Source organism: Hydractinia symbiolongicarpus, chromosome 4 (genome assembly GCF_029227915.1).
Source record: "Hydractinia symbiolongicarpus strain clone_291-10 chromosome 4, HSymV2.1, whole genome shotgun sequence".
Classification (NCBI taxonomy): Eukaryota; Metazoa; Cnidaria; class Hydrozoa; order Anthoathecata; family Hydractiniidae; genus Hydractinia; species Hydractinia symbiolongicarpus.
Genome location: NC_079878.1, coordinates 9,255,591 through 9,269,948, shown reverse-complemented (window position 1 = coordinate 9,269,948; position 14,358 = coordinate 9,255,591). Strand labels below are relative to the sequence as shown.

Below are 14,358 nucleotides of genomic sequence, written 5' to 3'. Positions count from 1 at the left end.
GGTAAGAGATCCAGAAATTATTTTCATCCTAAGAATATACCTGAGAAACAAAAAGAGACATTGTGCATTTATATTTATAATTGGTTATCAGTGAACATTTAAATAAAATATATTAGGTTTTCTTTTCCAAGACAAAGCACATAAATTTTAGGAATTAACCTAAGTCAAATTTCAAAAAGCTAAATGCTTTGGTAAAATTGGCAAACTGTAATAAACAACTATCTTTATCTTGTGTGTGAAAGATTAGACAATTTCTTCAGGCACATGCAGAAAGTTTAAGCAAGCCTTACATAGTATTAACAGTACAGCTAAGTAAAGTAAAGGACTTTAAAATTGCATAAGCACTAAGTTACAGATACAGGATCAGAATAAGTTTAATAATTCGTTTGGGTTTATAACGCCATTTTTATTATGTATTCCTGGATAGCCACTCATAGTGACCCTAAAGCTTAAACAGCTTAAACATCTCACCTAAGGATTTGATTAACTGTGAACCAGTTACCAGGAAGAAATTTTATTTTGGCAAGACATTTAAATTGGAATCATTTGATCAGAACGTTTTCAATAGATGTATTAATTTTTCTCACTAACCTTCAGACAGTTTGTTGACGTTGGAAATATGAAGCACGCGAAAGTATACAAATAAAAACAGATGAAAAGATAAAAGAAAAGATAATAGACAAAGATTTCAGCCCTGTTTTTTTTTTCGTTTGAAGATGTTCGTACTAGTGTCAATATAAATAATTGACAGTCTAGTAAATTGTACTTTGTTTTTATTGCATTTAAAGAATTATTTTTCCTCGTTTTAGTGTTTCTAGAATTACTAATAGCGCTCTTCAGAGGTTACATTGTAATATCTTTTTCCAAAATATTCCCTGTTTTAGAATTTACCTTAACTTTCCAATGGAAAAGCAGAATTTATAGCAACGTGTTATATAATTTATTTTTATACTAGTGCTTAGCTCGATACCTGAATTCAATTTGAACTAGGCTTATTTACAGTGAAGACTAACTAAAATACCTGCATAACATATTAAAAGTATCTGCTGCATAGGCATAATAATATCATAACTTTAACATTTTCATTTAGGTAACATTTACCTCATGTTGGAACATATATAATATAAAATATAATGTCAAATGTATATTTGGTAGATTAGATGTTTTGTCGCATTTTGTCGCGTTTGCATAATCTCAACTGCTTGATAATTCCAAAATTTTGTATAAATTTAAAATAGTAACTATAAAAAATAATTTAATTTAAAAGTACTTGTAACAACATAATTTTCTTCGCCAATTTAGCATTTCTTCATCAGTTCTTGTTTTGCTTCAATTTCATAATTTAGTTTGTCTAAAGCAGAAAGTAACCAGAAATAATAACTTCTCTTTAGCTTTGGAAATTAAATACCAGAATCAAAATTGTTCTATTGATTACCTAAACCCTTGTAGGCCAAATTTTTTTAAAATTGTTTTAAGCTCTCCAAAACACTGTTGATCATTTCAGTAGAATACTAATGTCCAGTTAGGAAGAAGATTTTCTAAGATTGTGGTCAGAAAAATTTTAATTGATAAAATAAAAACACGTGCTGATACATCAGCTCAAAAGGAAATAGATTTATGGAGAGAGAAATTGCTGGGTTTTTTTCAAATATTAACTTAATACCTTCATTTTAGTTTTTATCTGTTCTCATACATTAGCGAATCTTTTGATGAAATAAAAATTTAAAGAAGACTGAGAATATTGTGATTATATCAGTTCGTAAAAATATTCTATTTACACACCTATTTTTTAAAAAGTCATTTTTTGAACATTGACAACGATTTCTTAAACTATTTACCAAACTTATGTAAAAACTACATCCAGAATTCGGCTGCACAGTAATCCTTACAGGACAGTCACAATGGAAGTATTGTTGTCATATTTTAAGAAGGTACTGCTTTATTTAAGTTCTGAAACAGGTAAAATTCAACTAAATCATAACCTTGATATAATTTCACAAAGTCTGAGAACATGAATTACCTGCTGTTTCCCAGTCCTCTTCATCTACAACTAGTTTTAGTTTGGCTTCTAGTTCTTCAATTTCAAGTTGTAACTCCATCTTGTTCACTCCTTGGTTGTCAGCCTTAGGACAAAGAAAAAAACAAAAGTAATAATACGAATAGCAAACAAAAAACAAAAATAGCAGTTTTGCAGTAACATGAATATTAAACATAAATTTGACAAAAAATAAAGAATGTGCTCATCTTAAAATTTTATATCTTAATGGAATATAAGGAGAAAACGATATATAAATTTGTATCCTATATCCTGTATTTTCTTAGGTTTTATTAGAAGTATTTTTCCCACAAAATCTAACAATTGATACACAAAATTTGTCTATAAGTTGAATTAAGTGCTAAACGAAAGCACCTTAGATGTAATTTTTACACCAGTAATAAAAAGTGTGTATGCTCACCGGATTGTGTTCATTTAAATCATGTTTTGTTTCCAAACTTTGGACAATGCTCTAAACAATATCATTTTCAGAGACGCTAACAACAACTGCACAAAAGGACACTATTGTGATCAAAGACAAGCACAAGCATACTATCTCACGTGTGGTATTACCTTGAAATAATCAAGTTGTAATTCTATAGTCTGCCTAATCCAAATGTGTGGGTGACTAAAAGATAAAATATATAACAAATACTGTTACGTTTATATGTTAAAATGATACCTGCTGGTCAGCGCAAACAGCAAACAACAATAAATGCACCTGTTTAGAGTTTCTTCAGCTTCCTTTTGAGCCTCTTTTAAGTTCTTTATTATTTGCATATCTAAAAGTAAAAACAACAATGTAATAATTATAGTCAACTAGTATTACAAAATTTCGATTCAATATTATCTATTAAGGACGGAACAAACTAATAAGACATTGCATTAAACAATTCTCCCGGCAGTTGTTGGAAGTTAAGCTAATATCTAAATGTGGTAGTGGCCTTGTGGTAGAGCGTTTTCCTGAAGTGCGGAAGGTCTTGGGATCAAACCCTGACCGATTCATGCCAGAGACTATAAAAGTGTGAATCGACCACTTCTGCCTAACGTTCAATATGAGAATAGGATGGATATCTTAGGCAGTTGTCTAGTTGAGCAGGTGTTGTGCTAGCTCAAATGGGAGCTTTAAATGCACTTGAATGGCAGAGTTTTTATTATAAACAGAACAAAATATTTAGATGAGTTGTAACTATATATATCTAAGCATGGAAATAATCTTTTGGAAAAGGAGTGTTTTTAAAGTATTTCTTTAAAATGGGCGTCATTTGGCCAATGCAGTCAGCATAATATAAATAACAGAGTAAATATGATATTTTTGTGCCATTACTTTCTGAGCCATTCCGCAAGGTAAATAAACACATTATTAGAACTAATTTGGTCATATAGTTGAATGCGTAATTTTGAAAATTATTAAAAATATTGTTAAGATGAGGTTGGAAATATTAGTAACTAAATACATTAAAGATAGTTCGATTTTTATACTTTATATTTAAGGTGCATTTGCCTTTGTTTTTACCTGTTTTATATCTAATCTTCCACGTCGAATTGTTAAACAAATATAGCTAGCTAGGCTCGTTTCTCCCAGAATGGTAAATGATAACTTTGATATGGAAAAAATTAGTACAAGTTAAGAACATTACAGTATAGCCTTGCCTCTGTGAAATATGCATGGCCACCCATTTTATTTCTCCTAAGAATGTATTTAGAATCTCATTTGCTTTTACACAAAACTTGGACTAACAAACATATGCAATCATTTATTGTATTTATGTCTCTTCTCTTAGCTAATCACGTTCGGAATATTTTTTTGCTAATGATAAACTTGCATAGTTTATATAATGAACACTTGTAATTGATTAAGTACTGACAAAAATCCTTTTCACCTACCATATTTAATTTCTTGTTTTTGAAAATTTTTCTCCACCTCCTTTACTAAATCTTTTAACTTTTCAGCTTCAGGTTGTTGCTGTTTGATAGCTGCGTCCAGCTGACAAACTGTTTCTTGCTTTGCTTTACCTTCAGCAGTGAGAGCTTTAATCTCATCGGAGTATTTCTGAGCTTCTTTAAATTTCCTTTCTGTGTAAAAAAAAAGTGTTCAGAAAGAAATATCAGAGTAACTGTCCACAGCCACATACCTTCTCCACAAAGGTATGTACTAAAACTAATTTGAAAATTACACTTTAAGCTGTTTTAAACTTTTTGGCTTCATTTTGCGAGCATGACTTCTGAAACTTAGTTTGGTTGACACTGACTAAAATACATCTAGATTTTTTTCAGAGTATTGATAGTACTTACTTGGCCTAATACCATCGTGCAAGGATTAGCAAGATAATAAAACAGCTCACCTTTCACAGCCACTTGCTTTAAAACTTGCAATTCAGATACTTTCGTTTCTAGATCATTTAACGAACGCTGCAGGTTACTTTGATTAGTTTGGTTTTCCAGAATCTGGAAGAGAAAAAAGACTGCTTTAAGCAAGATGATATAAATTGCGGGTTGACTGTGTTCAGTAGTACTTTTTAAACAAACTTTTGTACAACGATTGAAAAGGCAATGAAACCTGCTAATTAAGACAATGGAATGATTAAAGAATTTTTTACATATAAACAAGTAAACAGGTAAAAAAGAAGAATAATAGGTTGAAGTGGAAAAAAACACAGCACAATAAAAGCACAAATCACAAACCTGACATTTGATACGTTGCAGTTCTTCTTCTCTTTCTGACAATAGTGTCTTCAAACTACGAAATCATAAAAATATATGAATAAAAATAATTTTGAGAGATTTTTTTTTTTACCAAAAAAGGTTTTGAAGCAGAAATTTATAGAAGAATACGTTCTATTGGACCAATACAACATGTCCATTTTAGTATACAATGCATACTCAATTTCTTAATAAGTAAAGATGAAGTGATACAAAACTTATTCTGGACTATTTACATTCTGCTGCAGAAGTTCAGTCTGTACAAACTTAATTATCTTAGATCGTTAACATCACCACTTGTAACCTTTTGATGGAATGAAGTTATCTCTCTTCATCAATACGCCATATTCTTATCCTTGTCCATATGATGAAGGACTTACAAAGAATGAATATTGATGAAAATATTTTTTTACCTGGAGTACTCCTCATCAGCAATCTTTCCCAATAGCTTAGAGTTGCTAAATACTTGATCAAAGGAAAAAATTTCCATCTTGCTTGGATCTGATGTGGTGTCATTAAATGCTTGTAATTCTTTCAGGAGCATCTTGTTTCTAAAGAGTTAGTACACACATCAGTCACTTTTTATTATTTGTACATCAATACCATCGTATTATGTATTTAATGTGAAAGTTTGTTTTCTTAACTTCATTACATCACTGAGAAGCAGAAGATTAAAAGGGAAAGCATTTCTGTGTTGCATGTTATGAAGACATAAACCACATTGATTTGGATATATATATAAACCTGTTCTGTGCAAGCATTAAATACTTTTTAAAGCATTTTAGAGAAAATTAAGTTCCATGGGAATTTTATAAAACCTAGCTCCTGTGATATTTATTAAACAAGTTTTACTTTGTGAAATTTTTAAATTTAAATTCAATGAAGAATTATTTCCAATTTCCTTAAAAAAATTTCTGTGAAATTTGTGAATTAGGAAAATAAGTTCCAAAATTTCAATATGCAAAAACATGGAACATTACTTCTCTTGTTCTTCATGTAATATCTCTTTCTCTTTTGTCACAGCTTCTTCCTTCACAACCAATGCTTCCTAATTAAATAAGAAAAACTTGAAATCGTGAATAAAATATGGATGATCATCTATTTATGGATTTACAGTAGAAACTAGAACTAAAGGAATTCACAATTGATTGTCCACACCGTTTTCTAGTAAATCAAAGTTTGTAAAAAGCTTGTTCAGTATACAAAGCAGATTTAAACATAAATGAATTTCCTATTTAACAAAATAAATATAGATTATTGTGCAACACATACAAATAAAACCCTTTTTAAAGTAAAAAAAAGAAAAGTTTAGGCATTCCATATTATGTTCGTCTTACCATGTCTGAATATATCTGAAGTTCATTTTTCTCTGTCATTTCCTTTTCCCTCCTAATGCTCTCAACTCGTGGTTGAAATTCATTTATGATACTTTGAATTTGCTGATCAATATTGTCAATGTTATTGGTGTACTCTTCTTCAGTTTTTTCTAATAATGCTAGTTTCAGCTTTAAGTCTGTAATTTCTTCCTGTTGTGATAAAGAAAAGGGTTAGATAATAAAGGTATTGCTTACAAGGAACAATAATATTTGGCCTGAGTATCAAACTTTAGCATTTCTAAATATTTTTAAATTATTAAAATAATAAATTTTACTCAATGTCACTTCTTTAAATTCAATTCTCTGTTTTATGAAAGCAAATAATTGCAAGATGCTGGTACGTATGAAACATTTTAAAAAGGGGCATGGCGAAAAATAAAATGAAACTTCTATTGCAAAGAAAGAACAGAGTTGTAGCTTTAAGACAGCTTTTATTTAAAGCATTGTATACATACTAAAGATTTAGGACCTACCATTTCAGCGGATTGACAATAAATATCAATTTAATATAGATATATTCTTGTTTGCTATTGCCCAGGTGATGGTGCCATTAATGACCAAGTCCGTCAAAAAATTTATTTTCCTTCAGTTATTTTCAATTCAGTTTATATCACTTTTCTGGAATTCTCGACAAATTAATTTGTGTAGCTATGTTTTATGCCTTAAACACTCCAACAATTAAAGTTATTAAAAAGGTCCTAGATGAAGTCAAATAAATTTCTAGACATGGTTGGGTGATACTTTAAATTCCAGCTAAAATATACCTGTACTGCTGATCGCTTTTCCAGAAAAGCATTCTTGTCTTTGGTTAAAAGCGTTGTCTTTTTCTCAATCTCTTCATTGAGTACACTTTCGTTTTTCAACAAATGTTTTTTATCTAACTGAGCATGACTTAAATCTCTTTCCAGTTTAAGTTTCTTCTCCTTTAACACCAAAACGTGATCATCCAGTTGTTTCTCTTTAATTTTGTCTTTTTCTTTTATTCTGTGGCTTTGTGAATCCAGAATTTCCTTATATTGCTCATAAAGTTCTTTCTTCTTATTTTCTTGTGTTGTGTGAACATTGTGAAACTCTTTTAACAGTTCAATAAACTAAAATGACGATAGGTATTTGTAGGTATAGGACAATAGTAGACAAATAAATACTGTTGAGATGTTTACAGAGAGGAACGCCAGGTTTCTAATTTTTAATGTTCCTAACTAATAAGATAATTAAACAGCTTTTTAGTTAGTGACACTTTTCTATTGTTTCTTAATGTTTTACAGACAAAACATTATAGCATGACATACGCAAACAAATTATACAGAAAAGAAACTTTAATTCTATGTTTCCCTTTTTATTATTATTTTTGTAACTTTTTTCTTTGTTTTAAACGTTTACAACTAGTATTCACATATCTGTCTATTAATTGAGTGAACGTTAAGGTTTTAAACCATTGCTTAAGGTTAAAACATCGAGGTGCATTATTGCCATTCAAACATTCAAAAGTTAACCAGTTGAATTTATCACTTATTTTTGTTTTCGTGAAGTTACAGAATCCCTCTTAAGACAAAGCATGCTCAACATATTTCAAAATAACTAAAAGTCTTAAATACCTGCTTATTAAGGATGGGATGTATGTATTTGATATTTTCAAACTGATTTTGCAAATCAATAATTTCCTGATCAATTTCTGCAGCTTCAGCATAATTTTCATTGGTAACCAACAATGCTTGCTTCTCACTGAGTGCTTTTATTCTCAGCTTCATTTCACTTTCGGTTAGGTGTTCTGATTTCCAGTTGCTAATGAGTTCATTTTGCTTTTCATCTAACTCATCTAATTCCACTCTGAAAAAATGAAGATCCATTTGATTTACTTTTTGTAACGTCAACACGCAAGATAATTTGCAAGTCAACACTGGAACACTGAGAACTCTCCGTTTGCAACTTATTCACAAAAAAATTTCTTATTGCCCCTAATCTGGTATTCAAATTACGAATATATCACATGCAGCTACTTTTGCTTCAAGACAAGAATTTCACATTATACAAACCAAAAGATTGACAGTGTGACACCTTTTAAAAGAATGCCCGAATAGGTAGTATTCTTTAATAACATTAAAATACTCATAAGTATCTCATAAGTTAAATAATCTTACTGTAAAGCTTTTTGTTGTGATTGTAGACTTTCTAGCATGAGCATCAACTTCTGGTCATCGTCCAATTCTATTACATAGGACGTTTCTTTGTTGCTAGTAGTCCTATCTGATATTTGGTCCACATCGTCTTTAATTAAATTTTCGTGTGCGTTACCGATTTTTAGTCCAAGATCTTGTTTACTCGATGCGAAATCATTACTGCTATTTTTATCTACATTATTTTCATTATCAGTTAATTGGTTGTTTAAACAAAGGTTATCATCTGAACCCTTATTTTCACATGTAGATATCATTGGGAGGTCAACAGAGGATTTTATTTCACTTGCACTGACTAACTGTTGCCCACTGCTGGCATCGACGCTGCACATTTCAGTATCGCTTTCAACCTGAATTTCTTCAGTGCATTGCATCCTTGAAGAGCTTCCCAGGAACGCCTGATCCTGTACATGCTCATTTTCTTCATTTAAGGATCCTTTAGCCGAACTCAATTGGTTATCTTCGTGATCTTGTACAGAATGAACACTTGAAGTGTCTGATTTAATGCTTACAGTATCTAACAAGAAATAAACAGTTATTAGAGAAGCAGCCTAGCCATAATACATTACCTTAGAATCTGTTATGCTTTCACAGGACATTTACAAAACCTTTCAAGTAACATTGCTGGAACAAAATAATATTGTTTTGATTTATTTTTACATTATCATTATAATTACAAAATAATCTCACACCTTCTTCTGCCTTTTTAGTTCCTTGCTTTAAATTGCTAAAAAAATAATTAAATGCTTGATGTGATAATTTTATGTCATCAGCAATTTTGTACTTACTAGGGGATATAAATTCAAACTTTATCAATGTGTAGAGTTGAATTGATCACATAAAATTTTTTGACAAAATGACACTTAAATATTTGCAGACCACAAGATAACTTTAAATCTTAAGGGGCCTGAGACAAGCAATGGAGTTTCATCTTGGCCAAGCTTTTAAGGTTAATTAATAATTTCTATAAAATCTATAAGTCCATACCTAGATAAAATATCAACATTTGCTATTCCTTATCTATACTATAATATTTACTGTCTGTCTGTGAGCCAATTTAAAATCTAGGAGCCTTGTGATCGAAAATCAAAGTAATAACCTTAGTTCAAGTAAAATATTCATAGTTTCATGCTAATGGTTGAGCAAGAATACACGATATAGAAATGTACAACAGGTGGTGCATGGGCAAACAATTAGTATGTCATAATAATTTATGTAGCATTATTAAATTTTAAAACCTTCAAGTGCCAACATCCTAGTAACGAAAATAGTTTTTTGAAAAATTAAAAAACACTTTAAAATTTAAATGCCTTCTTAAGTTTAATGTAAATCCAATATTATTTTCCCCTTGGAATCCCTTTTTAATGATAAAACGCTTTTATGCACAAACCTGTTTGTTGTCACATTTGATGTATTTCCCTGACCAGGTCTAATGGCTCTTTTCTTTCTCACTTTCTTTGCTGACTTGTTTGGAGTTGGTTTATTTGAAGCTGGTTCAGTGGCACATATATCTTTAACTGGTTCTAATTCTAAATTTTGCATGGTAATGTTAATATAAAAGAATAAAAAACCCGTATAGTAGGAAAATCAAACAATTTAAGCTTTCCTCAACAGACATTATTGCAAGAATTTGATGTAGAAAATTGTGTTTATTTCTTTTTATATTTTTTAAGTGATTCAAGTGATAAAAGAACTCTTCATGAAAGAAAAGACAGTTCAAAAGCTCTAACTCAAAGATGTTTAATATTAAAATGCATAAAATAAAATATTAAAGGTGGTGCGGTGCCACAAGTAAGAAAAAAATTCTTTGTTCAATAAAATGTTAAGCCGGTACTTATCGTCCCTATTAATTTTTTTCTGTTAATGAGCATATGTATTTTTTATTCAAATCACAAAACTCACTTGGTGTAACTTCTAACCTCTTCCATGAATTTTAAGATTAACGTATGTAAAATTAAAGTTAAAGATTTTATTTAATTTTAAACCGAAGCCTATTTTTCACTAATTGCTCTTCAGATTACGTTTAAAATAATATTAAAACAAATTTGAAGTTTAAAATAAATACAAATTATTTTCTATTCTCTTTTTTTTTCTTAAATTGATGGCATTTTTTGCAATTTAATTGGCTTATATACGTATATAATAAATCGAGCAGCCTTATTTTGTGTTTATGTTATGTAACACATTATTTCTGGTACGTGTTCATGATTAAGCTTCCAAAACGTTGTTCTGTGGAAATAAAAAATGAATAATAATCACAATAGTTTCATGTTATAAATTATTACAGGTTTGATTGTTGCTTGGGGAAAAGAAAATAATTTTCAAAAAAATTAATTGTGGAATTTGTTTTTTCTGTATTTCTTTTAAAATAGTGTTGAAAATGTTTCACATTCTTTTTCCATTTGCTTCCACTTTGTATTATTATTTGCCGGGGTAAAATCGCAAATCCCTGGGACTTTGATCAATCACATGTGCCAGGTGAGATAAACAATAGAGTGTGGAAACACCAGTATTGCTGATATATTTTGGCTGAGTGATCGTTGATATCACAATCAAGATTTTTAATGTTATATGCTGTTGGAGACAGCCCTTGTTTGTATTTACTTGTGCGACTATTGCTGTGGAAGACAATTGTTAACATTGATTATTGTTATCTTGTTTGTTCATATCGGTTGCATATTAAGACTTTTATGGTGAAACAGTTACAACAAACTGATAGCGCTATTTTATTCAACAGATATTACAACGAAAAAAGAAATTGTTTTTCCAGAATACAGTTTGGTTGCCTTTTACAGCAATGCACAAACAAACTCTTAGCACCAAAATAAATTAACATTTTTTGTGCTGTAGGCAGTTTGTCACCACTTGTATATGAATTAAATCATTGCAGTACGCTAAAATACATATAATAATGTGCCATTTTTTTTGCGTTGAACTACAATATTTTTAAGCATTTAACTATTTTTTGCATTGTTGAGTTCAAAAATTACCTCAGGTAAATTGTACCGATGTGATTTAGAAACTGCCACAGTATTTTAAAAGGGCGAAAATTGAGACAGCAGTTATTTGATGATGCTAAAAATGCTAAATTACGAGGGTTTTGTAGGATATTATTTGTATGATTTGTGCTTTGAAAGCTATTATCATAGAAGTGCAGAGCAGTTGAGAACCTAAAGGCCTGGAGACAAGGTTAGCATACTCTAAACTTAAATCAGGTTACCCCACATTTTTGTATTAAACTGTTCTTAGGACAAAACCCGGATCATTGATGTTTGCACTGCATATTGGAAAAATATCATAAGAAGACAAACTTTAATTAGACAGTAATTTCTGTCTCTTTCTGTCCCATGGAATGAATTAAAGTAGTGTTCTTTTTTTATTGGTTTTTTAATATATTTTCTATATATCATCTACTGAGCAACTTAGACAACCTTGTCGCAAGAGATTGTTAGATTTTTTTTTATGTATAACAACCCTTGGGAACAAGGTTGGTAATGCTTATTTGAGCATCATACCCTGCCAAGGTCAATAGATTATAGATCAGTAAATTTTAAAACCTGTTTGAAATAAATTCTTTTAAATTTGAAATAAAAGAAATCATGCACACACCTGCTGCTAATACATTATTTTATTGCTCAATCACAAAACTGTTGTTTAGAGATCGATTTGGAAAAAAAGTAGATTTTTTTTAACTTTGTATGGAAGATATATTAATTGTTTTTGGCTATGAAACTATATTAATAATTATTAATTATTGCGAATAGAAGCCATTAATTTGAGTGGTACATGAATATTACGTAACAAGGTCACCTGCCACAAAAAAAATTGGAGCCGGTCTGAAATTTTTAACAAACACGAAGATTGAAGCAGCCGTCAAGAAAAACGAATTTATTTAAAAAACAATATCTGGGGTTATAGGTACTTGTAACAAAAAATGGATTTGTTACTGGAAATTTCTTTTAAAAATTTTTTAAGTACAAAAACCTGCTAGTTTTTGCATGGGAAAATGTTGAATTCTCATTTATTCTCAAATACACAACTACAAAACAATAACAAAAACAATAATAGCATAATCCACTAACCAGACACACTGTCCGTTGGACATTTTTGAACTTCTGTGTCAGGTCGATTTATATCATGTTCTGTTGGTTTGTCAATTGTTTCAGATAGCGTGCTGTCAGTATTGTCAGTCTCTAATCAATCGAAACACAGTTATACAAATACCATAACATTATCGAACATAGAGCAGTAACAATAATCGTTATATGCGTTGATTATTAACTTTGTACCAAAATACAGTTATTTTTTTTCTAATTTAAATTTTTAGATAAATACTGTATGCTGTATGCTTGATCTACAGACTAAATTATTTTAAAATTTGATAGTGATATATAAAGATCAGGTGACAAGTTAATGATAAAACTACATAAGAGCCTTTTTGTGCAGATTATGGAAGAAATTATTTTTTTAATTTAAACAGTTTGAAATCAAGAAGGGCAATGATGGGTTTCTCAAAAAGATTTCACTATGAATTTAAACATATGGATATGTAAGAGAAAGTCAATCGTAATCACATAATTTTGTACATAATTGGAAAGCTACAGAAATTCTTGTCAAAAATGCCCATGAATAATTTAAACTTTTCCTAAATTAAAAAAATGAGAATAAGAAAACACCTAATTTGCACAAAGTTCCTTGTAGTTGTTGAGAGTAACGAATGAATTTTGAAAACAAAATTCCAGGACTTTTCAACGATGATGTTCAAGAAAAATGTTACAAACCCTAACAGGCTGTAACAATACATATTATAATGGTTCAAAAATAAAATCGGGTAAATGTAATCGTAAATGAGCCAGCATTATTAAGATTAGCATTCAACTAGCACTGCCTGACTTCTGTCACTTCCACTTCTCTCACTAATGACAAACAGTGCCATGGAAGAAAAGACTTTTTTTCTCCTTTTATTTTGGAAGAAATGAAAATCAGGCTAATCAGGCTAACATAAGAAAGAACAACAGGAGAAAGATATTTTCCTGGATTATCATTTGAAAGCTGTTTTTCCAGACGTTCCAGGAATAAATCAATTTTTCTAAATGTTACAGGTTTTGCCAGGTAGTGTCCAACATCAAGCACAAACCTCTTCATGAATTATTATGTTTGTGGAGTACAATTTCCTGCTTAACTTTAAGTGTTTTTAATATTGGACATAACATATACAGACACATAACATATAAAAAAGTGTGACCGTAAAAATGACATAAAGAAGAGTGCTAGAACGTCTTGCGGCAACATTTTCAGCTTACAGATTTATCAAGAACATTTTAAATTGCTCAGTATATTAAAAAAAAGGTTTATACACCATTAGCAAATGTCTAATTACCTTGTACCAGAAATGGGAACACTTCTTCTTCATCGTCTTTACCTTTATGAAGTTTAACATGTTCTTCTAAAAATAGTTTTGATTTAAAAAAAATAGTAGTGCATTTCTTGGAAGCATGGGTGACTAAATGTGTCAAACATAACTGTCTCTTACCCTTTGTTAGCGCTTTGGTTGTTGACATCTCCAAGTTCAAATCCTGTATATCATTCAAATTATTGGATGTTGATTTTACTTCTGCAGTTGGTGCAATCTCCAATCCAGAAAACATATCAAAGCTGTCTGTCCTCTGTTGCTTTTCTCCTTCCTTTGACTGAAATTTAAAAAAAATAGTAACTATTTATGAGAGGTTAGTACAAATTAAAAACATGCGTTTGAGAAACATTCTGATTTTCAATTACACAAAATATAAATGACGCACCTCTTTGCTAACTTTTGTTTGTTTTGCTTTTCGAAAAAATGATGCCATCTTTCCTGGCAATAACTATATTTACTCTGGTTTTATTTATTTCCTACATTAAAAATTATTTTTTGCACTAGTATACATCTGTTAAAATTCATAAATTTTGTCAACATAACAAGGTTTTGCGAGGAAGTAATTATCATGGCTGAGTTTCTATGATTTATAAAACCTTTGCAACAGTGTTACATATTCAACACAAATATAATGTCTATTATATATTATGTTGTCTA

The 14,358-nt window shown here is 30.1% G+C and overlaps 1 protein-coding gene across 2 annotated transcripts; it reads right to left on the bottom strand.

Annotated features, from left to right (window-relative positions):
* Positions 1-326: 326 nt before the first annotated feature.
* LOC130641122 (myosin heavy chain, striated muscle-like) lies at positions 327-14,272 on the bottom strand. 2 transcript variants are annotated; one of them, XM_057447786.1, is made up of 20 exons: positions 14,087-14,272; positions 13,822-13,978; positions 13,669-13,734; positions 12,371-12,481; positions 9,679-9,817; positions 8,981-9,015; positions 8,253-8,805; positions 7,710-7,941; positions 6,879-7,205; positions 6,076-6,264; positions 5,719-5,786; positions 5,152-5,289; positions 4,721-4,775; positions 4,381-4,483; positions 3,923-4,111; positions 2,757-2,817; positions 2,609-2,663; positions 2,457-2,507; positions 2,021-2,123; positions 327-1,351 (listed from the first exon to the last, which is right to left on the bottom strand). In XM_057447786.1, the coding sequence occupies exons 1-20, from the start codon at positions 14,132-14,134 to the stop codon at positions 1,299-1,301; spliced, it is 2,733 nt and encodes a 910-aa protein (XP_057303769.1). In that variant the 5' UTR covers positions 14,135-14,272; the 3' UTR covers positions 327-1,298. The 2 variants fall into 2 exon arrangements, with proteins under 2 accessions (XP_057303769.1, XP_057303770.1); XM_057447787.1 differs by lacking the exon at positions 12,371-12,481.
* Positions 14,273-14,358: the final 86 nt, after the last annotated feature.

Bases quoted from the DNA above. Each gene is read 5' to 3' on its own strand.
- LOC130641122 (XM_057447786.1), bottom strand. From the start codon at position 14,134: ATGGCATCATTTTTTCGAAAAGCAAAACAAACAAAAGTTAGCAAAGAG. The intron at 12,482-13,668 runs GTAATTAGACAT...TCGATTGATTAG, and splicing joins GTTCCCATTTCTGGTACAAG to AGACTGACAATACTGACAGC. The intron at 4,112-4,380 runs GTGAGCTGTTTT...TTTTTTACACAG, and splicing joins AAAGCAAGTGGCTGTGAAAG to AAAGGAAATTTAAAGAAGCT.